Source organism: Podarcis vaucheri, assembly GCF_965113315.1.
Source record: "Podarcis vaucheri genome assembly, chromosome: 7".
NCBI classification, from domain to species: domain Eukaryota; kingdom Metazoa; phylum Chordata; class Lepidosauria; order Squamata; family Lacertidae; genus Podarcis; species Podarcis vaucheri.
In genome coordinates this window covers 72282601-72308099 of record NC_138765.1, presented here as the reverse complement: position 1 = coordinate 72308099, position 25499 = coordinate 72282601, and the positions used below count along the sequence as shown (strand labels likewise).

Genomic DNA, 25499 nt, shown 5'->3' with positions numbered 1-25499 from the left:
CCAAATTAGAGGTGGAATCCTCAGCAGACTGGCATAATTGATCTCTAGGGAGAATGAAATTGGGGGGACCTGGCTTTCGTATGTGTGGGTTTTTGTTGTTGTTGTTTTTAAATTACAAGCAGCTTCTGAGCTTGTTTAGACTACGTGATGAGATGCAGGGCTCACAGGAAGCTTGTGTGCTCCCTACCCTTAATTTTTTTAAACCTCACATTGACTGGGGGAGATATTTAATCTGCTTACAGACCAAGAGAAGAAATAAATAGGGTCCTTTTTGTACCCTGCACTCAAATACACTCTCTCTCTCCATCCTACTAGGCAGTGCCAGTTGCAATTACGATCAGGCTATTCTGATCTTTCCAAATGCCATGTAATGTGAACATGGACATTTAAGAAAGAAAGAAAAAAATACTTAATTTGTGTGGGTTTTTTGCATCAAGAATTCCATGTTTGGAGTGGGGCCCCCAAGTCAGACACTAATCACGGCATTTCTGATGGCTCTTGAGGGTTGATGCTTATTTTCTGTCTGGGACAATGTTGTTCCTGGATCCTGGTGGGCCTGTGGCAAAGATAACATCTGAATTAAGCATGGCAAGCTGTCAGCGCTGGGTTTATAGTCAGCCAAGCATACAGAACTTTGAAATGAGTGATGTCATTCAAGTTCCTTATTTACCTGGCATGGGCTGTGAACTTCTCCAGCTCAGCTGTGTTATATCGATTGAGTGTCATTTCCATCCAGCTTAGAATACAGGCCATTTCAGAGCATCAGCGAAGATCCCTGGGAAATAAAAGTTTTCCATAGTACCTTAAGTATACTATGGCAATCTCAAACACCATGCAAATTGTTGTTGTTGCTGCTGCTGCTTTTCTCACCAAGGGACTGGAAGCAACTTAACATTAAATACAATTTAACTTTGTTAAACTTTCTTCCCGTTTCCCCCCATCTTTTTACTTGTTTTTCTATTTTCTTTTTGTGTACATTCTTTTTCTTTCACAACAGAACAATGTGTTTGATTATGTGTGATGTTTAATGTGGAAATCAAGATTATTTAAAAAAAAACCATGGAAGACAATTAAGAGCAGCCAAGTTAAAATCTAAAAACAACAACAACAACAACAACAGGCCCAGCTATACAGATAAAAGGCAGGACTTAGTTATCCTACCCACTAAAAGAAGCCACAGTTCCAATCCTTTCAAATTAAGGGCCAAAAGCCCAGGTAAAGAGAAGAGCCTTAAAAGCAGGGGTGTACCTATGGACTACTCAAGTTGGCCCACCAAGGGCACAGACCCAAAGAGGTGCAAAAAGTGGCCAGAGTGACTAGGAGCCCACCTGCTACGAAGTCTCCCAGCAGCTTTTCCACTGCTCAGGGCAGCCGGGCAAGGTGTGCAGGCTTTTCTGGGCTCCTTGGCAGAGAAATTTGGTCACCAGCAGGGGCCACTGCAGCTGCCCCTTTTCCTAATGGCACTGTTAGATGTGTGCGTGGAGCACCCAGTGGAGTTTGGGGGGGGGAGAAAGAATGAGAGTGGGTGAGGAGTTGGAGGAGGGAATGGAAGAAGAAGAAGAAGAAGAGTTTGGATTTGATATCCTGCTTTATCACTACCCGAAGGAATCTCAAAGCGGCTAACAATCTCCTTTTCCCTTCCTCCCCCACAACAAACACTCTGTGAGGTGAGTGGGGCTGAGAGACTTCAGAGAAGTGTGACTGGCCCAAGGTCACCCAGCAGCTGCATGTGGAGGAGCGGAGACGCAAACCCGATTACGCGTCTACCGCTCTTAACCACTACACCACACTGGCATGGGGGAGGCAGAAGGGAAAGCAGCAAACTGAGGGAGGAGGGAAGAAGGCAGACTGCACCAAGGTGGAGGAGGGGAGGCAGAACAGAGCAGACCTGACCCTGATAGTCACGGGGGGGAAGTCACTGGCGAATGCAGAAAGCGACAAAAAGCAAACTTTTTGAGTTTCTGGTCCATGGTCTCTCCTGACTTCAGAGGCACAAGGGAGCCCCGGTATGCCTCTCCCTAAAAGTAGATCCATTAGTACTTGGGATGCTATAAGGAGTGCGCTCAGTTGTAGCCCATGAAGCTGTAGGCCGTGGGACATGTACTTTCCGGGTAAAAAGCATGGGACGTGGGCGGCGCTGTGGTCTAAACCGCTGAGCCTCTTGGACTTGCCAATTGGAAGGTTGGCAGTTCAAATCCGCATGACGGGGTGAGCTCCCGTTGCTCTGTTCCAGCTCCTGCCAACCTAGCAGTTTGAAAGCACGCCAGTCAAAGTAGATAAATAGTTACCACTGTGGCGGGAAGGTAAACAGTGTTTTTGTATGCTCTGGTTTCTGTCACAGTGTTCTGTTGTGCCCGAAGCGGTTTAGTCATGCTGGCCACATGACCTGGAAAGCTGTCTGTGCACAAACGCTGGCTCCCTCGGCCTGAAAGTGAGATGAGCGATGCAACCCCAGAGTCACCTGTGACTAGACTTAACTGCCCAGGGGTCTTTTACCTTTACCTTTTTACTTTCCTGGACATAAGACATTCTCAAAGGAGCAGAGGTTAAGAAGGCATGTGGATGAGAAAATGTCCTAGCATATTTCTTATAACCCAGCAGCTGAAAGGCACCTTTACAAAGATGGGTGTGACTCTCAGACTGAAAGTCATCTTTGTTCTCTGTTTACCACAACCCCCCTCCAAAACCTTTGCACTTGCAACCCACAGGCCTGAAATCCAGAATGCTGATGGCAACTCCCAGTGCCATGGCCTCACAAATGACAAAACGGAAGATGTCGACGAGGAGGAGGAAGAACTGGAAGAGGAAGACGATGACAGCCTGACAGGGAAGTCACAGGATGAGACAGCATCGCCGACGACAGAGCCGCAAGGAGGGTATGAGGATGAGGAAGATGAAGAGGCCACGTCCCTTACCATGAGTTTTGACCGCACCCGAAGGTGGGTGGGACAGGACTTTCAGTGTGTGGTGGGGGGAACGCCTGCTTTTCCCACCCCTCATTGGCAAGTCGTGGGGGGGGGATTGTGAACCATCCATTCGGCGTGGCTATAGCATCCGCCCTAGAGGTGCATCGGTACCTCTGCAATGAAGGGAGTCTAGCTCAGCTCTCAGCATTAGCCTTGAGCTGCGGTGACAGGCAAAGCTGCAAAACATCATCAGCATCCCGTGCAAGCTTCCGCAGGTTGCAGAGAGAGCCTTTGGACACCTTTACGCATGTCTGCTTCATCCAAGGCATCTGGGGACCATGGGAAGTGCAGTTCCCATGGGTCCCTGTATGCCCTGGCAGGCACGTCTAAGGTCCCCTCTAGCTTGTGTCCCTTCCAGCATGGATGAGAACTCTCAACCTCACGCAAACACACACACGGCTGGGAAATAAGGCATAGTCAAGTGTAGTATGGATCACCCAGCATTTTTCAGGAAAGACTGTGAGGCTCAATCCACTCATCAAGAGCATGGCAGTGTCTGAAACCCTCTTTGATCGCCATATTTCACCTGCGGTTGGTGAGGCCTTTGCTGTTTTTGCTCTTCACCATGGCGTTACCCTGAGGGAACTAGGTGCTCCAGAGCCTAGAGGGGGCCTTTTGGACTCTTTTGTCTCCATTATGAAGTCCATAACTTTCAGCTACACACACACACACACACACACACACACACACGTAAGCAGACGCCCACAGCTTCCTCTTCCTTGGTCTCAGTGCTGCCCTTTGTAGAACTCGGCAGGGAGTTCTACAACTCTAGAACTTTTTGGCTCGGCCTCTTGTTGGCTCTGGCGCCACCTGCTGTTGACCTCCCCGCCTTCCACCCTACCATCTGGATGGGCACCAGCTGGTGCTGACCCCCCCCCCATACAAGCAAGCAAGAGGCATTATCAGAGTGCAAGGACACAATCCCTCCAAGCAGAAGCACTTGGTGGTGGTGGGGGGGGGGGGCAATAGCAGGAGCAATGGGGTCTAGGGAGAATCCCAAGGGTTGCATTGTATAGCAGGGCCAGGGCAGGCACTGAGAACCCCTTTGAGGCATCTCCAGGGAGAGCTCCTCAGCTGGGCAGTGAGACCAAATGGCGCATGCAGCACCACATGCCAGTGAGACGGCGTGCGATCCAAGCTCACACGGCCATGCCCACGCCATGCTTTGCTTGTTCCTCAGTGTCATTTGCAAGCCCCTCGTCTGTCCGTCCATGTGCCTGCCTCTCTCTCTCTCTCTCTCTCTCTCTCTGTGTGTGTGTGTGTGTGTGTGTGTGTGTTGTGTGTGTCCCTCTCCCTTTAACACGTCCTGCATGTAGCTTCCGGGCAGCTCCTCCACAGTCTGTGCATGATGTCAGCCCCTGCCCGAGTTTGGCGACGCACACCTTGGCCCCGTTTGTGAACAGTCAGATGCGCTAACAGGTCCACCCCTCCCCTCCCCTCCTGGTCATTGGTACAGGTGTGTTGAGGAGGACGAAGCCGGCCTGTTAGATTTGGAGCAGTTACCGCAGTTTGGGAAGGGGCTGGATCTACGCAAGGCGTCCGAGGAAGCTTTTGAAGTTAAAGATGTGTATAACCCCACCTTAGACTCTGAGGCAATAAAACAGACTCTGTACAGGCAGGCTAAAAATCAGGTAGGTGTACCCTTTGGGGTATTTTCCGCAGTTTTCCCTCTCGTGGTGACGAAGGGGGTTCAGCCCGTTTGGTTTCCTTTCCTCGCTGAAGGTCCCCATGAGCAATGGCCAACACTGGGAACTCGCAGCCAAGCAGTGGCAGGTCCCGCAAAACATTATAGGGGCATGTTTTCATCAGGAGTTATGGGTTGGGTTGCCCACCATCGCCTCTGACCTCAGAGGCGATGGTGGGAAGGACAAATGGGTCAACCTGCACGGCCAATTTCTCTTGGGTTTTATAGGCTAAGCCAGTGTTTTGAAGATTTGCTGTGGGGAGCGGTACCAAGAAAATGCATCAAACATGGACATGAGTTGCTAGAAATTTTGAGGGTCTTTTTCTCGGTGGTGGGGTAGGTTGCATACCTTACCTACAGGAGAGGTAGCCTTGGGTAGATGGTTTGGTGGTGGGGTTTTTTATTTCACTTTTTTAATAAGTCCAAGAACTTGCCAAGTACAATTGGCAGCCAGCAAACCTCCCTGTCTTACCGCATCCTTCAAAATTCCTTCCAGCCACGTGGCTGTTCCTGCACTAGATCACCATGAAATGCTAGCGGCTAGAAGGAATACAGAAGGCTGTGGAGCAGGACCAGCCAATGGTCCCCTCCAGATGTTTTTGGATACCAACCTCCATCACCCCTGTTGATTGTGGATGAAGGGAGTCGTAACCCAAGCAAACCAGGAGGTCACTACCTTGCCTACTCCTGCTGTAGGTCATGGGTGGAGAATCTGTGGCCCTCCAGATGTTGCTGGAATAAAACTCCTATCATCCCTTGCCATTACCCATGCTTGCTGAGGCCCATGGGTGTCCAACCACTTCTGGAGGACCATTGCTTCTCCAGCCCTGCTTTAGAGAGACCAGGATGCTCGCTGGCTGTTGAATTATGGAGAAATAGGTTCAACCCAGCACTTGTTTTATACTGCCATAGCTTGCCACTCCTCGCCTTGAAAAAGGAAGAAGCAAGAAGCCTTGGCAGGAGCACTGGTGAAGTGGTAGAGATCCCCTTTCAACTGCCTCTCACATCACCACTCTTTTCTTAAACTCAAGAAACATTGCTTTGCAAACTGCAAAGTTCTGTTGAGAGCCCAGCTGCCCACCTTCTCAACTTGTTTGAAGACCACCCTCTTCATCGATTCATGTACAAATTTGGGTGGTGGTCTTGCGGGTTGCAGCCAGCTGAGTTCTGCTCAGATAAGACCCATTGAAATGAACAAGTCTACGTTCTTCATTGCAATGGGTTTACTTTGAAGATGGTCCCTATGCAACACAACCCCAGTATTCATTCACCCTGTCACAGCATCCCTGATCCTGGGGAGATTTGAGGTCTGTGAAAATTCTCTCTCACAGCTCCCCCTAGCCTTTCTCCTGAGAACTGCAGTTATGAAGGTTTTTACCTGGGAAGATAGAATTGCTGTTTAAGCCATCTGTAGGAAAGACCCTCCCTGTCAGTAGCTGCAGAGAACCTCAAGTTCCCCTACTTTTGTTTTGTGTGGGAAACTTAATTATCATGTTCTTCTTTGTTGAGAAAGAGAGGGAGGTCTCATTTCCTGTTTCCATGCATGTCTCTTTGTCTTTGTCTTTTTAATACTAATATGCTAAAAACCTACTAATTTTTTATGGACTTTGTGTTCTCTGTCCCTGTTTCCCTGCAATTTCAGTCTTGGTTTTACAGAGGGCTCCTGTTGTTGCTTTGCTACAATGGTATATACACCAACACCGCCACAGAATTGTGATTTGGCCAAAGGCAGTAGAGCTGAGAAGGAGGGAGAACACAGGATTTCATTTCCCAAACCTAAACCTTTTTACTGTTCACTCTGAAGTCCATCCTCCTCTTTTCCTAGTGAGGAATCCTGCACTCATCTCCCTGGATTCCATGGTCAACATTTGTTATTGGATCTCAGTAGGATGGGGAACACAGGAAATTGTTTCCCCTGACCACACTTTTCTGATACTGATTCAGACCAATCAGTCTGGTGGAAACAGCATCCTCTGGTTGGATGGCCATGTGTCAGGGATTATTTAACTGTGATTCCTTCATTGCAGGGGGGGTGGACTAGATGGCCCTTGGCGGTATCTTCCAACTCTACAGTTTCTATGAAAAAAAAAACCCCTCTCCCCCTGGATTCCAGAGCAAGGACAGCCTAAGAACCCATCCAGTTCAAACAGTGGTGCCATCAGGGGGCAGAGGTCCAGGGATGCCCCACTCAGCACAAATGAGTTGGGTGCCTCCCCCCTTCCCATTGCAGCAGTGTTCACTTACCACATTTGGAAGCAAGTGGTGACATTGCCATCTCGAGGGGGGGCTAGTTTTCTTGGGCTCAAGGGTCACATTGCCACCTTCCAAGCCCCCAGAGGCTGTATGCCAGAGGTGGCGAGTGTGGCTTAAAAATGGGCATGGCCACCAGAGCAGGTGGGAGGCAGGTCATCCCCTTCCCCATTGATCCAATCAATTATTTGGTTCGGGGCAAGGGGGCAACCTCAGTCAGGAAGTGAGGGAACTGAAACATAAGGATGCCAGAGGATGAGATGTGTAAACTGAGCCATTCTGATTTCCCATCTCACCCTGCCCCACCCCCAAAGGAAGGGTAGCCAACGTGGCACATTCAAGAGGCTACTGAACTGCAACTCCCATCATCTCTTGGCCATATGGGCTGGAGTTCATGGGAGACAACCTTGGCCGCCACTGAGATTTAATCAGAGCAGATGCATAAGAATTAAGAGACCTTGGGCGCTTGTGCCCGTTCCCTTCGCTGGGTTGCATTCAGTGCTAGGTAAAGGTAAAGGGACCCTTGACCATTAGGTCCAGTCATGGCCGACTCTGGGGTTGCGGCGCTCATCTTGCTTTATTGGCCAAGGGAGCCGACGTTCAGCTTCCGGGTCATGTGGCCACCATGACTAAGCCACTTCTGACGAACCAGAACAGCGCACGGAAATGCTGTTTACCTTCCCACCAGAGTGGTACCTATTTATCTACTTGCACTTTGATGTGCTTTCGAACTGCTAGGTTGGCAGGAGCAGGGACCGAGCAACGGGAGCTCACCCCGTCGCGGGGATTCGAACCGCCGACCTTCTGATCGGCAAGCCCTAGGCTCTGTGGTTTAACCCACTTTCAGCGCTAGCCCTGCTCAAAAGAAACCCACTGACATTAACAGGCATGACCCAATTAGGTCTATTGATTCCAGTGAGTCTACTCTGAGTAGGACTTGGTTGGCTACAAGCCAGCGGGGATATATTCTGAGCGTGAAGAATGCCAGACACAACTCTTGAAGTCCGGAAACATCTGGAGAGCACAGTGCTTGCTGCCATAGTCCCATGCAAAAGCATGGTGCACCTTCAGGAAAAGTGCTCTTGCACCAAAGTCCCTTGAAGTGAATGGGGGTGACATTTGTTTATCATGACTACATTTATGCCCCGCCTTTCCTTTAAGGAGCTTAAGGTGGTGTGCGTCATTCCTCTTCTACTATTTCGTCCTCACAACAACCTGTGAGGTAGGCTAAGCTGAGAGACTGTGCCCCCTTAGTAAACCTCACAGCTGAGTGAGAGATTTCAAACCTGGGCTTCCGGGTCTCAGCCCAGACCTCTAACCCCTACACTGCACTGCCTTTCTTAGAATCCTGACACACACTCACACACCTTTCTTTGCTGACAAAGATCTGACCAGCATGTATTGATGCCCTCTTTCCCTCGCTGTGTTTTTCTTCTCTTCCCCCCCTTAGGCTTATGCAATGATGTTGTCCCTTTCTGAGAACACTCCCCTCCATCCTTCTTCCCAGAACTCTCTGGATGCTTGGTTGAACATGGCAGGTGCTGCTTCTGAGCCAGGAGGCTTCAGCGCCGTCGGTCATCTCTGAGAGGCTGGAGGAGAAGGTGCCCGGCCCGAGATCCCAAGCAAGGAGGCCGAGGTGCCACACGTCTCCCCTCTCAGACCTTCTGGTCAGCAGCGGAGGACTGGACAGGAAGCCCTCGGGGCTCACCCACCCACCCACCACCGGGAGAAGGAACCCACCATGGACAGCTCGTTCCCTGTTTCGTCGGACCTAGGAAACCACCACTGCAGCAGACCCGGGGGCCTGCCATCTCTCTGATGCATAGTACACCCCAGAAGTGAAACTTGCTTCCTCCATTGGGCTGGGAGGGGGGGGAGACCAGGTGCATTTGTCGTTAGCAAATCCAGTCGTGCCCCACCCTCTCACGTTACAGACCGTGTTGCTGAGCCAGCAAAAACCTCCTTGTAAACTACCCCACATGAAGTCCTTTGACCCTCGTATCCAGTTCTGCTAAGAAGAAGAAAACGACGTTCTAGGCCAGGTCCCATTCTAATGAAGTCACTGGAGTTCTGCTGAGATTAGGACTTCTGTTGAATTTCGTTTGCTTCCTTCCCCCTCTTTAAAAGAAAAAGAAAAAGGTGTCAATTTCCTTTCCTTCATGTGCATTGTGTAAACCCTTCTTCGGATGGCCTCTCTGTGGGTAATAACCTCTCTTGTCCCCCAGTGGTTGCCTTTTGGAAAGCTTGTTGGCACACTTTTTTAAAGGGGAAAAAAAAACCTCTGTAACTCCGGTTTACAGCCACCCATTGCCACTTCTCTTGAGGGGTTTTCACACGTTACGTTCGACAATGAGTGCACAGTCTTTCTGGCCCGGGGTGCACATCTACTGAGCTGTACGCTTGTACGGTTATTCACATGTAACAATCAAGGAGTGTACAGTCTGTGTGCAAGTCACAATTTTCCACACACATGCTGTGTTCAGCATAATGTGTGGAACAAGCCACGCATTATGTGAAGTTCTGACGCTGAGCTGAGGAGCAGCTGGGCCTGTGGAAGGAAACTTTGTGTATGGCCTTCACTATCCCACCTGACCAGGTTCTTCTTGTGATGGAAAACAGCCTGTAAAAATGGGCAAGAGAGGTGTTATGTAATTTCCCTCTCCTGTTGCACGGCCAGAGAACAGAATTACTCCCCTATAGCTTGAAGTAGTTAAGGTTCTGGACTTTGTGGTGGTGGGGAGAACAAAATCAGCTCCTCTGATAAATGGGGCGTACGGACCCTCCTTCCCTCTGACCCGAGAAGCATCACAAGTCTTACAGAAATTCCCTTTGCTTCCCTTTGAACTCCTCTGTTTGCTTGTTTTGGTCTGCCAGATTGCCAAATCTGCCTCGCAGTTGCGCTTTCGGTGGAACTTTGACAGCAGCTTCGACACAGGTGTGGATCGGGGCAACTCCTGGGGTTCTTAAAGTGGGGCCTGGGGGCATCAATCAAAGCATCTTGCTAGGATCAAGCTCCACAATTTTTGTTTCCCCCACAGGGATGGGCTGGCAACCTCTCTTGCAGACTGTGGCAGCAGAGTTTTGCACAGAAACCTGGCAGAGGGCAAACCGTGAGTCTTGTGCCAACAGGTGGGAAGCCTCAAGTCTGTTGCCAGGTCAGCTCCCATGCAGAACACCAGACTTCGCCAATCGGGTGCCATCCAGATGTTGTGGTCACAACTCCCACCCGCCCCAGCCAGCACATTGGGAATTGTAATCCAAAACATCTGAAAGGCACCAGATTGGCGAGAGGCTGTTGGCAAGAAGTCAAGGTCCCAAGACAACACCATCCAAAGCCAGCCTTATTCCTCTCTCCCCTAACTTCTTCAGTGTAAAGGGGCAACCTTTCCCACCATATTCCAGAACCACTATTTAAACTCATTCCTAAAGCAAGGACAAATAGTATTACGAGGGTGTCTGATTGGTTTTTGTTTATTTTTGTTTGCAGATTTTCAGTTCTGATTCCCACCCGTCCAGTGCCAATGTTTTCAAATCATCTCTAGATCAAGTTCCAGGACACAGAAATAGTATTGAGACCTTAATGCCGAATTGTTGTGAGTCCAGCATTCGCTTTGCTTAGGGTTCATCCAGGTTTAGGGGTTTTTAAGAGTACAGGGTTGGTTTTTAGAGTAAGTTTGGGCAAGAAGGGTAATTATCAGGTGCTCAGGTCTTCCTGTAGTTGCTGCCAAGGCAGGAACTAGACAATAGGGCAGAGGTTGCCAAAGAGATGCCCGTGTGCACACATCTGCCCACACATCTGCCCACAGAGGTCCTTCCATGTGATTCCCCTCTCCAGTTTCAAGTTCAGCTTGGAAGCAGCATTCTGTGGTAACCAGTAGCATGCTGTGGTTGTGTCTGCTGGGCTTGTGGGGTGTGCAGCACCTGTGAGTTATCTCTGGCTTGCAAATGGGCCCCACGGCTCCCCAAAGCTTGGCGACACCTGCATTGTGGCAGGCAGGAAGTGATTGTACTGGAGGAAACGTTAAGATGGGTGTTTCTCCTTCTCTCTCTCCCTCCCCCCATCCCAGTATTATCTAATGGGTGGGGGAGAATGTGGAACAACATAAGCAACATCCTGCATTTATTTCTGTCCCTGTTGTACTTCTCTGGCTTTGTGGCACCATGACAGTGCCACATCCCGAATTTTTGTTTTACGCAGCATTACAGGGAGAGAGGGAACCAGACAACCATGGTTACCGATTGCAGTCAAAGGCACCACCTTGTAGATAACATCAAGCTCTGACTTCAGAAACCACCTCGTCTTCCCATCTCTGTGTTACTGTACAGTCGTACCTTGCTTCTCGAACGCCTTGCAAGTCGTATGTTTTGGCTCCCGAACGCCACAAACCCAGAAGTGAGTGTTCCAGTTTGCGAGCGTTCTTTGGAACCCAAACGTTCAACTCAGCTTCCGCGGCTTCCGTTTGAGTGCAGCAAACTCCCACAGCCATTTGGAAGGCACGCCTTGGTTTTCGAGCGTTTTCGAAAGTCGAACAGACATCCGGAATCGATTACGTTCGGGTGCCAAGGTACGACTGTACTGGAGACTTTGCATTCTGAAATAGTTGGCTCTCCCATCTCTTTCTTTTCCTATTGATCACTCTGCACCAGGCCCTTCCTTACACAATTGCCCATTCACTGTAAAAAGGAGTTTCTCACAATGGCATAAACTTAGATCAGCTTTATTATTCCAGTTTACCTATCCTGGCTCCCCACCTCCCACCCCCCAAAAAGGATATTGGGAACTGTGGTTTGGTCAAGGTGATACTCTGTTGAAGAGATTGCTAGGTCTCCTGGCAGCGCTATGTTTCCCTGGGAGAAAGGAAATATGGCTAAATCAGTTTGCAATCTGTAGTGCAGATGTGCCCCTTGTTAACATTTTACAGGCCTGCGCAAATACCCAGAAGTCATTTCCGAGTCTTGAAGCTAAGTGTCTATCTGGTGCCTTAAGGACTGTATGCAATCAAGTCCTACTCAGAATTGGATCCAAGTTAGTAATTAATTTCAGCCAGTGTTGTCTGAATAAGATCCATTGGTTGGATAAAAGTTTCAGGTGCCAGGGTACCTTCTCACATGCATTATCATTCATATATTTTCAAGTTTTGCTTTTAAAATCCAGCTTTTTTTGGGGGGGGGGTGAAGCTTGCAACTTTAAGTCTTCTCAATAAATTGGAAGGCAGCCTTTTTTTAAAAAAAGTACTTCTACCTACACCCTCCCGCAAAACCCTAAATCTCCTAAAACCTAATGGCTCCAGTAACAGGGTTGCTATAGGTCCTCTATATCCAGGACACATCCTCTTTTTCATGGGTATGTAAAATGAGAGTCGTCATAGACATCCATAGTTAAAAGTAGAAGTCGGCAAATGTGTCCTCTATTTTGCTCTTCAAAATATGGCAACCCTAAATTAGTTGGGACTTTGCAGAGGGGGGGGGGCAAAGGACACACCTGAGCTGAACTGAAAATTTTCAGAGGACATTTGTCAGAAATAATATTTTGATATTGTTTTATTTTCTCACCTCCCTAGGCGGGGAAAAAGACTAAATATTCTCCATTGTTATTCATTTGCAGGTCTGGTTTTTTGTTTAAGTTTTAGTACCTTGCTGGTGGTGACCACTGTTTGTATCACCTAATGTCCCAGAATTGTGTATTTTGGGGCATACAAAGTGGTGGTTATGCTGACAGCACAGATCTTAAATTTCAATGGCAAAAAAATCCCCAAATCCTTAAGAAAATAAAAGAAAGACATTTTCGAATTTCTCCTCTCCCTGGATAATTCTGGCAAAATGGTCCTCCCCCCACCCCTTCCTTCCTTCCTTCCTTCCTTCCTTCCTTCCTTCCTTCCTTCCTTCCTTCCTTCCTTCCTTCCTTTAAATGCTTTATTAGCTCACTAATGCATTGAGATAAATCAAAAGTTTTTTTACAAATAAAATGTAGTTAGGGTCTCCTAAAGTACAATAACATTGTAAGAAATTCAGAGCAGCGTAAAAGTTCGACGTTGTCATTAAACTTATTCCAGAACATTACAAACAAAACCCATTTTGCCCCAAAGTGCATAATGGTTGACTTATGCAAATTCTTTTTTGAATATGTTAACTTGATCCATATTAATACAGACCCAATCATTTCTATCTACTCAGCTTCTGTAGGGAATCGACTTCTCTTCCATTTCTTAGCAATCGCTACTCTTGAAGCTGTTAAAAGATTAACTGCTATTTCTAGGTCATTTTCCAATATAATTCCTTTCCAATAACCAAGCAAGAAAATTTCAGATTCTAACGGTATGAACGTTGGGTCTCTCCAACTTCTTCATCTACAAAGAAAGTGGAAAATGTGAAAAGGTCATTTGCTCATTGCTCTTTAAAAAAGAAGGACAGATTCATATTTTAGCAAACGTGCTTAATTAGCTGCTGTTGCTTTAGACATCACCGCCACCAAATAAGTCTCACCTGTATTTCAGGAATAAAATCATAGAATTGTAGAGTTGGGAGGGGCAATAAGGGTAAATCACCTCTAACTTCAAGCCTTACTCAGGCAGTGCTATTTCTGAGCATCGACATTGTGATTTCAGTTCTTCTGCTTAGCTAAGATGCGCTGAGATGTTTCACCCCATATAACAAAGCTACCTTAGATCAGATTTGATCTTCTTTTCCAGTATTGTCTCCTTTGGATGGCTAGAAACTTTCCACAGTCTCGGGAACGGGGTCTTTCCAATCACCTGTCACCTGAGAGCCATTTTTGAAACTGGAGATGTCAGGGTTTGAACCTATGACCAGCTGCATGTCAATGCTTTTCACTGAGCTTGTGAGATCTTCCCTATCGGTTGTCAAGTATTCTGCTTCCTAGATTAGCATGGAGGGCTGATGAAAGCCATATCACTGGCAGAATGGCTATTTGAATGTTCTTCCGAAGCCTGGTCTGGCTCCAGAATCTCTGGATTCATCATGTGAGACCCACCAATGCACACCCTTAATTGTTGAGCGACGGCCGGGATCATACAAACCGAGGGGAAAACCTTTCCCTGTAAGGCACCTCCTTCCTCTAAGAGGAATGAAGAGACCGGGCAAATTCTCTCAATTCTCTCTTTTTGTGCTGAGCTTTGAAGGAAAGCTGGAAGGGCCTTTCAGGTGCTGATGGCTTGGCGAGGCTTCTGGTCCCCAGGACTTTTGGTCAACCTGGCTGACATCTGGTGCTAGCCATGCTGCAAAACATATACAGATTCTTGTGCGTCTTCTCCTCTCACTTTTGGGGAATTTGAGTGCCACCAACCTTAGCACACCTCCCTACAGGTGAGAGTCACAGCCAGTTTGGTGTAGTGGTTAAGAGCGGTGGACTCGTAATCTGGTGAACCGGGTTCGCTTTCCCACTCCTCCACATGCAGCTGCTGGGTGACCTTGGGCTAGTCACACTTCTTTGAAGTCTCTCAGCCCCACTCACCTCACAGAGTGTTTGTAGTGGGCGAGGAAGGGAAAGGAGATTGTTAACCACTCTGAGACTCCTTAAGAGGAGTGAAAGGCGGATATCAAGTCCAAACTCCTCCTCTTCCTCTTCCTCCTCCTCCTCTTCTTCTTCTTCTTCTTCTTCTTCTTCTTCTTCTTCTTCTTCACAGAAGACGCAGAGCTATTTAGGGTGGATGCCTAGCTTCCTCTTCTGCCACACTGCCAAGCAGTGTTGAGCATAACCAACGGAGGCTGGTTCACTTAGGCAAAGAGGCCACTGGCCCACCAACTTCAGTCTGATCTTAGCCAGCCCTCGCCTACCTGCCTCCTTACTTAACAACCAGCCCAGGGGACAACACTGCCTGTGCCTTCTGACCCACCTGTCCCAATGGGGCAGTAGCCACCACTGAGTGTAGCGGTGTTGGGGGGTTGTAAACCTTCCCCTGGGATGCATCTGGCATTCCTGCTTTTGTATGGCCAGGAAGTCTGGGAAAGAGCATCCTTATCTAGGAATTGTCCGTGAACAGGTTGCGAAAAGCCACTCTTAACATTCCATTCCTTGGCACTTCTCCTTATGCTTCTACAAAGCAAATCATCCCATTCACGTGGGCTGTGTGTTCAAACAGGGGCCAAATTTTTATATATAGAAAAATAAAAGACTATTGGGGTATTCTATGGTGGATTTTTCTTTAATCTGTATATAACTTGTGATTTTTTTAAAAAAAAAGAAGAGAGGAAAACACACACACACACACTTATTTTATTTCTTCCTTAACAGTATTTTATTATTATATTATATATACATATATATATATATTTGGCGTTAGATATCATTATTGTGGGGGAAAATAATAATGTTAATATAAGTAACTAGTGAAGGACCAAAACGGTGTATAATTAAAGGCTATTATGCCATATGACCAATAAGTAGGATGTAGAAGGGTGAATTGTTTTCCATAATTAATTAATTGTTTTTATCATTGTCAATGTGCCAAATGACCCATAAGTAATGAAAGCTCTAATCTGGCAGCCAGCTTCCCAGACAATCATATGCTGTGTCTAATTTGGTTTCTTTAAAATAATCATCATAATATTTCTATCATATTTGCATTTAGAATTAAGTGTTCTATTTATTTTCTAGGGTAGTTTGGTTTGGCAAAACAAGGCGGGGGCAGAAGAAAATTGCAATTATAAATATCTATATTAAAAAAAACCCCACACAATCACACATGTGTGAGTTCTGCGTCAGAGAATGCCACCCGAAACAGAAATCACGCCAGCAATTATGAGCAGTATTCACTAGCAGGGCTTTTCTTTTCTCCACAAACCTTAGTTAAATGATTACGTTCTTTTCTGAATTTGTTTGTTTGTTTGTTTCCCTTTCACTGAAATGCATTGAAATTAATTGTGTGAATAATCATGTATGTTTGGGCCATAGCAAGATGAATAATGTAGGACTTAGTGGAAGCCAAACTGCAGCAGAACAGAGATAGCAACGATTGCAGCTAGATGGAAACCATGGCCTCCTCTGACATGCAAATGCCTAACAACAGTCCTTGAGGTGTTCTGTATTCGAGTCAGATGGCATTTATTTCAAGTGTGCCACTTACATTAGAAGATACCAATAATTATTGTTGTTTTAGGAAGTCCTCCCTCCCCTTCTCTTCCCTCCCCTCCCCACCACCAAAGTCCTGCTTGTATTTTTGGCCTGATCTGAGCAGTTTTCAGCTGTCCTCCAAAGTTCCCCACATGCCATGCTGTGCTGTGTGCAGGAAGTGATGTTTCCCACGGGTCTCTTAACATGCTGGCTACTGCTGCTTCGGTGGGTGCACTGAGTGCAGAATTCTAGCAGACGAGCCTTTGCTGTTGCCATAAGCTTTCTGAACTTGGACACCAGTATTCAAACCCCATGAAACGTCAAAGATTCTTTTGTAAGTTTTTACAGTGGTACCTCGGTTTTCTAGCATCTCAGAAGCCGAACGTTTCGATTTCCAAATGCCGAAAAGCCAGAAGTAATCGCTTCCATTTTCAAACACGCCTTGGAAGTCGAACAGCTTCCGCTGCATGTTTTCCATTTTTCCCCCCAATTGAACTTGCAATCCAGCCTTTTGCGCCTCGGTTTTCAAACGTTTTGGAAGTCGAACGGTCTTCCGGAATGGATTACGTTCGAGAACCAAGATACCACTGTTGGTTTAAATCTGAAAGATGTGGGGCATGTAATTGCCCTAGGTTTCTTCCCTCCCACCTCACAATGCTGTTATAGACATGCTTCCATGGAAAGGCGTGAACTGGATGTTGTGGTGTCTAGACAGGGTTCCTTAAATGCTGGTATATCCTGCCCAGCTCCACCTGTGCTGTTTGAATATAGGAGAGAGAGGGCAGATGCTAAGCTTGTAACTCTGGAAGACCAGAATGATCTTGCTAATGGGATATCTAAGGAGGAAACTGCCCCCTTCAACTCATGTTTACTGGCACTTTTCACGCATCCTGAGTGTGAATCGGGGCTGATCCTAGAGAGCAGAGAATTCTGGAAGGAGTGAAGTGCCTGCTCTGTCCAATGCCCCATTCCACAGGCTCAATAACTCGGTGTCTGTATGCGTTATAATACTGAACTCCATCTCCTGTTCGTTCCACCATTGTTGCCTCTCTGTCAGCATGCCCCTCAAAAAACCTGGTTGGCTATTTTTCTGGATTGTTTCACAAATGTGTGCTGCAAGAGCATACATCTCAGACTGCAAGCAGCTTGGTGATTTCCCTAAGGTGCCCCAAATGTCAGGTTGGGTCAAGGAATAGGAAGCAGCATCCGACACCTGCTAAAAGATACTGTCTATAATATGTCAATGATTTGGTGGAGGGATGCAGGGGAATGTCCCTGAAGTGAGTCACCTGAAAAAGTGGTTGAGATGGGGTGAAAGTGTGGGTCAAAGCATCTGCATTCCTTTGTAACCAAAATTAGACCCCTTGCTCTTTCAAGAGAGTCAGTGTGGTGTAGTGGTTAAGAGCAGTAGACTCATAATCTGGTGAATCGGGTTCGCTTCCCTGCTCCTCCACATGCAGCTGCTGGGTGACCTTGGGCTAGTCACACTTCTCTGAAGTCTCTCAGCCCCACTCACCTCACAGAGTGTTTGTTGTGGGGGAGGAAGGGAAAAGGAGAATGTTAGCCGCTTTGAGACTCCTTTGGGTAGTGATAAAGCGGGATATCAAATCCAAAGTCGTCTTCTTCTTCTTCAAGCCAGTAAAGGGGCCAGCAAACAAGGCAGGAAAGTTGAAACAGAATTAGATGATTATGTTGTGAAGCTTGGCAGCAAGGAAGCACTGTGATTGCCAAGGTGCATTTTATGTTGCAAACACAACCCTTCCCCCCCCCCGCCTATATAAAACCAGCACTTAAGGAGAGGTTGTGGCTCAATGGGTAGCACACCTGCTTGGAATGCAGAGGATCCCAAGTTAAATCCCTGATATCTCCAGGTAGGGCTAGGAAAGGCTCCTGCCTGGTGAAACCCTGGGAAGTTGGCATCCCTGAGGTAGATGGACCAACGGTCTGACTCAGTATGAGGCAGCATCATGTTAGAATTTCGCAAGATTATTTTCTCTGTGTGTGGAGAAGCCTTCAAGTTCCCCCAACCCTGTGTTTAGGGTGACGAATTATGAAAAGCACTTGCTCAGTGGGAAGAAACCCCCTCCCCCCTTGACTCCCCAAAGAGGGTCTCTTGCCCAAAGTCTCATGGCAAATAACTAAAGCTGCACCACAGGGCAACTTCTGCAAAGGACGTTTCTGATGGACTGTACCCATGTACAAATTTAGGCACCAATAAATACCATAATGAACCACAGAAAAAGCACTGGATTGAGTTTCTCTCCGTCATACTGCAAGCTACTGACTTAAAACATTCATTATTTTAATATGCTGTAATTTTTTTGTGTGTGTCGTGGTCTGAGGGAGCGGGGAGGGAGGGAAGGGAGGGGGTGATGCATCATGGTGTAGAAACTCACAAAAAATAAACGAATGAAGGAATGGCGCGATCTACTTGCGCCGCTTTGCCAATGAGAATGTGGGCTCGAAACATTTCCTTCTATAATGGTCAGTAGGTGTCTTTCACAAACCCGTCAAACTGTTTCCCTGTATATTTAACAGATACTGTGATTAAAAGGTTTTGTTTCGCCTTAATCGAAGTGTATTTTCTTTTCTTTTTCAACCCTTTCCCCTCGCTGTCTCTGATTCCTCAGTCGTTGATACCACTTTCAGAACGATGTATGATTTATTATTATTATTATTGTAAGGAAAACAAAAACAAAAACAAACGGCAGCTTTGCTTCTTCCTCCCTAACAGGCAATTCACAGAAGATCAAAAGATTCTAAAGCCATTTCTTAGAGGGCAATATCTACACCAGAGACTGAAGCTGCAGGTCTGCAATCCACTTACCTGGGAGTAAGCCCCATTAAACACAGTGGAACGTATCTCCAAGTAAACATGCCTCAGATTGCACTGGAAGGCTGCAATCCTATACACCAGTGGCGGGCAGGTGGTGAATCAGTGTTAACACAGGAAAAGTAACAACACACAAGTTGCTTTTAATTAATTTGCTGAGATGAACTAATTTTGTTGTTGCTGAGAAAACTAGTAGTGCATTTGTGTATGAAAAGATTCCTGCATGACCGTTGGGGTCCCTTTCAACATTACAGTCCTATGACTCTTACGGACAGCCCTAGATAGTCCTGGAAATATATCCTCAGACTGAGCCTGTGGCAAGAGCCCTCCAAGTCCTTAATAGCACGGCCATTTTGCAACTGGCCCTGGCTAGTGGATCTCAGGAGCACCACTATGGTGCAATGGTTAAAGATTGTTGGACTAGGACCTGGGAGAACAGGGTAAAAAATCCCTAGTCAGCCATGAAGCTCCTCACTTTGGGCCAGTCACTCTCTCTTAACCAAACCTCCCTCACAGGCTTGTTGTGAGGATAAAATATGGAGGAGAACCACGCATGCCGTCTGGGGCTCCTCGAAGGAAACTTGGCATGTGAATGCAACAAAGAAGTAAAAAGTGCTAGGGAAGGAAAATGGATTCATTGGACCTGTAATCTGCCCGCCTCTGCTGTATATGGTTTACCTGGGAGTAACGCTGGTTGAAATCAATGGGGCTTATGACTGAATTGGACAGAATTGCACTTTCAGTAGCTTAACCCTAGCCGTTCCATCTCCCCAGGGATCCTTGGGAACTGTAGTTTGCTCAGGCTGAGAGTCTCTAACCAGAAAGTCTCAGCGTTCACAGTAACCTATCATTCCCAAGATTTTGGGGAGGCAGCCAATGCAATTAAAAACTGACATATGTTTCTAGTGTAGATATGCCTTGTTGTCTTAGCTTGTCTTTCTCTGCGTCTTCAGAATGCAAGCTTTTTTTCCAAAAAAAAAGCCCACTGCCTACCTACAAAAAGATGTAATTTTTTCATGTTTTTTAAAAAAGAACCTTATATATATAAATGGTAGCAAGGATTATGATTTGTGTATCTGTCCTCATCTTCCTGTTCTTATCCCATCCTCCTGCCGTTGTTACAGTATACACTTTTGATCTAGGACATTTTATTTCTTTTAGAACTGTATAGTCTCTCTCCCCCCCCTCTCTCTTGCTTTTTTTTAATCAATTGTAAATGTCTGGTTTTTTCAAATAATGTTTTTAAAACACTGCGAAAGAGGAAGGTGCTAGTTCCTTAGCATTCTGGAGTGTATATTGCTTCTATTCTGTTTATAAGTAAAAAACAAAACAAAACTGTGCATGACTTGTGTTTAGCAGTCATTATTGTGTCCGTTTGTGAAATTTTTATTAAAAAGGAAAAAAAAATCAGTAGATGCACTTATGTATATGTGATTAGGGGTTTTGTTTCATTTCCCCCCCCCTCCGTTGTTGTTTCGTTTGGGGATTATTATTATTATTATTATTTGTTCTTTTTTTTGAGTTGGGGCTAGAAGCCTTGAACTGCCAAGGAAAATTTTAAATAAGTGGCAGTTATTAATTAATACGAAATCGCTTTGTTGGGAGAATAAATAAAGTAAAAAAATAAAAAAGAGGTGATGTGTAGAATATAATTAAAATAAAAGGCGATTTTTTTTGCAAAAATTTCACTTTGATGCTTGTGATAAAAAGATGAAAAACAAACAATGTACTTGTGTAGAGAAATTCCTTTAAAAAAATAATGACTAGAAAGCGCTGATTTTGAGGTTAATGCTGTAGAATAGGAATGTATACCAAATGTAATCTTTCCAATGCTACAACGGATTTATACATGAGATTGATATGCAATAAACCTGTGTGCTTTTTTAAAGGATGCTTCTCTGCATTTTCTTGGGATGCGTACATAGTAAGTTGAATGCATAATGAATACTATTTACAGTCATACCTCATGTTACGTCCACTTCATGTTACGTTCTTTAAAGTTACGTCCCTTGGCGACCCTGAAGTACCAGAAAGGGTTACTTCTGGGTTTCACAGCTCGCGCATACGCAGAAGCGCAAAATGACGTCACACGGATGCGCAGAAGCGGCGAATTGCAACCTGCGTGTGCCCCGACTCGCCGCTGCAGGTTGCACTCTTTTCATGTTACGAACGGGCCTCTGGAACAGATCCCGTTCGCAACCAGAGGTACCACTGTACTGGGCACTGGGTCTGGGTCCTTGGTTTTTGCATTTGTGGGGGGGGGGTCTATTCTCTGTACAGTTGGGACAACAGTCAAGCAACCTTTCTTTTTGCCACCATTATATATTGTTTGGGACGTGGGTGGTGCTGTGGGTTAAACAATAGAGCCTAGAATTTGCCGATCAGAAGGTCGGCGGTTCGAATCCCCGTGACAAGGTGAGCTCCCGTTGCTCGGTCCCTGCTCCTGCCAACCTAGCAGTTCGAAAGCACGTCAAAGTGTAAGTAGATAAATAGGTACTGCTCCAGCGGGAAGGTAAACGGCGTTTCGTGCGCTGCTCTGGTTCGCCAGAAGCGGCTTAGTCATGCTGGCCACATGACCCAGAAGTTGTACACCAGCTCCCTCGGCCAATAAAGCGAGATGAGCGCCGCAATCCCAGAGTCAGCCACGACTGGATCTAATGGTCAGGGGTCCCTTTACCTTTACCTATATATTGTTTCATACTCTATGACTGTGAAAGAAGCCCTGGTTATATCATACTTACAATGGCAGCGGGTACCAAAATGCTCTGTGAGTGGGTACCTGAAGAGAAGCAGTTCTAGGATTTGGAATCTCTCCTCATCGCTGGTCTCCTCTGTCTAGATTTCTTTTCTGTACAGCTTTCCCTGTCCCTTGCTATTTTTGATAGGATAATGGTTCGCTTCTGCCCACCCACGCTGTTCTCTATTGTGACACACGACATCCTATGTTTGCGTTTGCTACAATTATATAAAAGCTTTGTGCCTCCTTTGTTCGAGGTTTGGTTCTTTTGGAGAGATCCAAATCAAGACTCATTGTTGCAGCTTTGAATATACCTTTTTTACTTCTCCACCCATTATCCCTTGCCATTGGCCAAGGAGGGACAGTGTTTTGAGCTTTTGTTCTGGTAACGAAAATGAACGCAGCTGTTATGGACAGCGCTCGAGGCATCTGCCCAACTCAGAAGGCCTGTAAAGAAAAGGTCTGTTGTTGGGAGGATGAGAATGCCCACATGTAGTTCATTTGCATCCCGGCTGGAAAAAAATACCCTAAATCAGTCATGTGACCAGACAGAGCCTTGTAGCCAAGGCTTATCCCCCACTAGGAAAAAGCCCTCCCCTTGTTGATGACGCAGAAGAGGAAATGAATTTGGAGGCAGTGGTGAAAATTTGCCTGCATGTTCTGCAACTCAGTGGTATGAGCCAGGGATGATAAGACTGTCCCCACACTCCAGAAGTTGCTGGACTTACATAATCCTTGGCCATACTAGTTGGGAGTCCAGTGGCAGTTTGTGGGCCCCAGGTTACCCACCCCTGGTGAAGGCAGTATCAGGGATGTTGTTCTCTGTACTTTGTTTTAGAAGTAGGCATGAGGAAGAAGAAGAGGAGGAGGAGGAGGAGTTTGATTTGATATCCCGCTTTATCACTACCCTAAGGAGTCTCAAAGTGGCTAAAATTCTCCTTTCCCTTCCTCCCCCACAACAAACACTCTGTGAGGTGAGTGGGGCTGAGAGACTTCAAAGAAGTGTGACTAGCCCAAGGTCAGCCAGCAGCTGCATGTGGAGGAGCAGAGACGCGAACCCGGTTCACCAGATTACGAGACTAACCATTACACCACACTGCCATGGTTCTCTGACACAGGGGAAACCATGCTTGGGAGCACATAAGTCGCCTTTGCATGCTAGCTGCCTGCCTATCAGAGTTTTATATCCTACTTTTCCTACAAGGAACTGGGGGTGGCTTCTAAGAGAATGCCCTCCCTCCCTCTTAATCCTCATAACAACTCTGTGAGGTAGGTTAGCTTGAGAGACAGTGACTGGCACAAGGTCACTCAATACATTTTGTGGCTGAAGTCTGACTCTAAGCACTACACTGCACTGTTAGCAGGGGTCCCGGGAAACAGGTGGCATGCACCCTGGGGAAACTGCATTTCCCAGGGGCACTCGTACTTAGATTACTGCAGTGCATTCCACATTTAACTCCCACTTGGAAAAACAAACAAACACTTTTTGCAGAACTTTGTAGCTCTTGAAAAACCGAAACAGGAGAGGATGAGGATGGATACCTTTATATGCATAAGCACTAGCTGTGTGTCCGGGTGCCAAAGCACCACTTAGGCAGCAATTGCATTTGCAGCGTGCTGCTAATTGTGACTGCAAATGTTTGCAGGCTCTCCCACCATCTGAATTGCTGCATCTCAATACAGTACAGTATGCCTGCAATTTACGCAGGAGTTCCGTTCCAGGGATCATGTCTAAAACCAAAACTGAGTACAGTGGTACCTCGGGTTAAGAACTTAATTCGTTCCAGAGGTCCGTTTTTAACCTGAAACGGTTCTTAACCTGAAGTACCACTTTAGCTAATGGGGCCTCCCGCTGCTGCCGTGCCTCCGGAGCACAATTTCTGTTCTCATCCTGAAGCAAAGTTCTTAACCCGAGGTACTATTTCTGGGTTAGTCTGTAACCTGAAGCGTATGTAACCCGAGGTACCACTATATAGTCAAAACACATTGGGCGCAATGCCAAGTGGGATTGGCATCGTTCTCTCCCACCCCTCTCCCCCAGACACCTCCCCGCCCCTTTCTGTACCCTTTCAATTTATTTATTTTAATTGTCAAGTTTGTAAAGATGAATGCCCACAAGTTAAATGCATGTAAGTTGCAAGTGTATTCAAGGCAATGAGCAGCATCACCCAGCAGAGGGCGAGCTGCAGCTGCAGAATCTGGGCTTTGCAGCCGCGTTTCCAAGCTATCTAATGCACAGGGGCCCAAATTCCATGCAATGTTAAGAGTTCTGCGATCTGAACTCCCAATGGCAATTTCCTTTCCATAAGAGTGTAAGAAGAGCTCTGCTGAATCAGGCCAAGGGACCATTGGGTGCAACAGCCTGTTCTCCCAGGGACCAGCTAGATGCCCCCGGCAATCAGGACCTGAGCCCAACAGCATTATCACTCCACCTGCAATTCCCCAAAACTGGTATCAGAAGCCTTAGATACCCTAAGTTACTCTGTTTTATTTCTACTTTTAAATCCTGGTTGGGTTTTTTAAATCTTCGCTCTTGTTGGGTTTTTATTGTTTTCTACCTAATTAATGATCAGAATAATAAATCTAATTTAATTCTTGCTGTGCACTTTTTATGGTGGTGTATTGCTTAGTTGGGATGTGGGTGGTGCTGTGGGTTAAACCACTGAGCCCAGGGCTTGCCGATTGGAAGGTTGGCAGTTCGAATCCCCGCAACAGGGTGAGCTCCCGTTGCTCGGTCCCAGCTCCTGCCAACCTAGCAGTTCGAAAGTACGTCAAAGTAGAAAAATAGGAACCGCTCCAGTGGGAAGGTAAATGGCGTTTCCGTGTGCTGCTCTGGTTTCGCCAGAAGCGGCTTAGTTATGCTGGCCACACGGCCCAGAAAAACTGTCTGTGGACAAACGCCGGCTCCCTCGGCCAGTAAAGTGAGATGAGCACCGCAACCCCAGAGTCATCCGTGACAGGACCTAACGGTCAGGGGTCCCCTTATTGCTTAGTTGCACTCTTCTTGTCAGGCAGAGTTCAGTTGCTTTTTACTACACTGCTCTGGGAAGGAAGTTCTTCAAAGAGAGGGGTAATGCACTGTTCAAATAAATAAAGGGCACTACTAACTTAGGTCCATTAATTGCAGTAGGTTTACTCTGAGCAGCAGTGCTGGATTTATGTATAGCCTAAGTAGGCTGAAGCCTAGGGCCTCTAAATCTGGGGGGCCTTGCCAGCCCTCCCGCTCCCTAGTGCTGCAGTCTCCACTCTCCCAAAATTGTAAACCCAAGGCAAACGTTCAGAGGCGAAGCTGTGCAGGTTAAGGGACCCCTGACCATTAGGTCCAGTCGTGGCCGACTCTGGGGTTGCGGAGCTCATCTCGCTTTATTGGCCAAGGGAGCCGGCGTACAGCTTCTGGTTCATGTGGCCAGGATGACTAAGCCGCTTCTGGCAAACCAGAGCAGCGCACGGAAACACCGTTTACCTTCCCACCAGAGTGGTACCTATTTATCTGCCTGCACTTTGATGTGCTTTTGAACTGCTAGGTTGGCAGGAGCAGGGACCCAGCAACGGGAGCTCACCCCGTGGGGATTCGAACTGCCGACCTTCTGATCGGCAAGTGGCAAGTCCTAGGCTCTGTAGTTTAACCCACAGTGACACCCGTGTCCCTATGCAGGTTAGGACACTGTAAAAAACACAAGAATTAACATTGATTTGAAAACATTTTAAGCCCATTAAAACCCTTTGCAACAGTATCAGGAGAGTCTAGACCCACGAAAGCCCACGCCATAACAATTTATTATTATAATTATTATTTTAATTGCAACTCCCAGCATTACGTTTTGCTGGTTAACCGGGCAGGGGGTTGAACCTTTTGTAACTTGACGCCTGCGTGGGAATCTGCCCGGCCTGGAAGAGTTAAAGGAAGTTCAGAGGAAGTCTTTGGGACGCCCAAGCCCCGAAGGGCAAGGCAGGCTGGC

General features: G+C 46.8%; 1 protein-coding gene across 5 annotated transcripts in view; it reads left to right on the top strand.

Annotated features, from left to right (window-relative positions):
• The window catches only part of PRDM16 (PR/SET domain 16), a 472000-nt gene extending 457586 nt beyond the window's left edge, over positions 1-14414 (top strand). For 2 of the 5 annotated variants that reach the window (XM_082229835.1, XM_082229834.1), the window contains exons 15-17: positions 2709-2939; positions 4423-4597; positions 8351-14414. In XM_082229835.1, coding sequence (XP_082085961.1) covers positions 2709-2939; positions 4423-4597; positions 8351-8485 — 541 coding nt within the window. In that variant the 3' untranslated portion in view covers positions 8486-14414. The remainder of the gene's footprint in view (positions 1-2708; positions 2940-4422; positions 4598-8350) is intronic. The other 3 variants (XM_082229837.1, XM_082229838.1, XM_082229836.1) reach the window with 3 other exon arrangements.
• The last annotated feature ends 11085 nt before the right edge of the window (positions 14415-25499 follow it).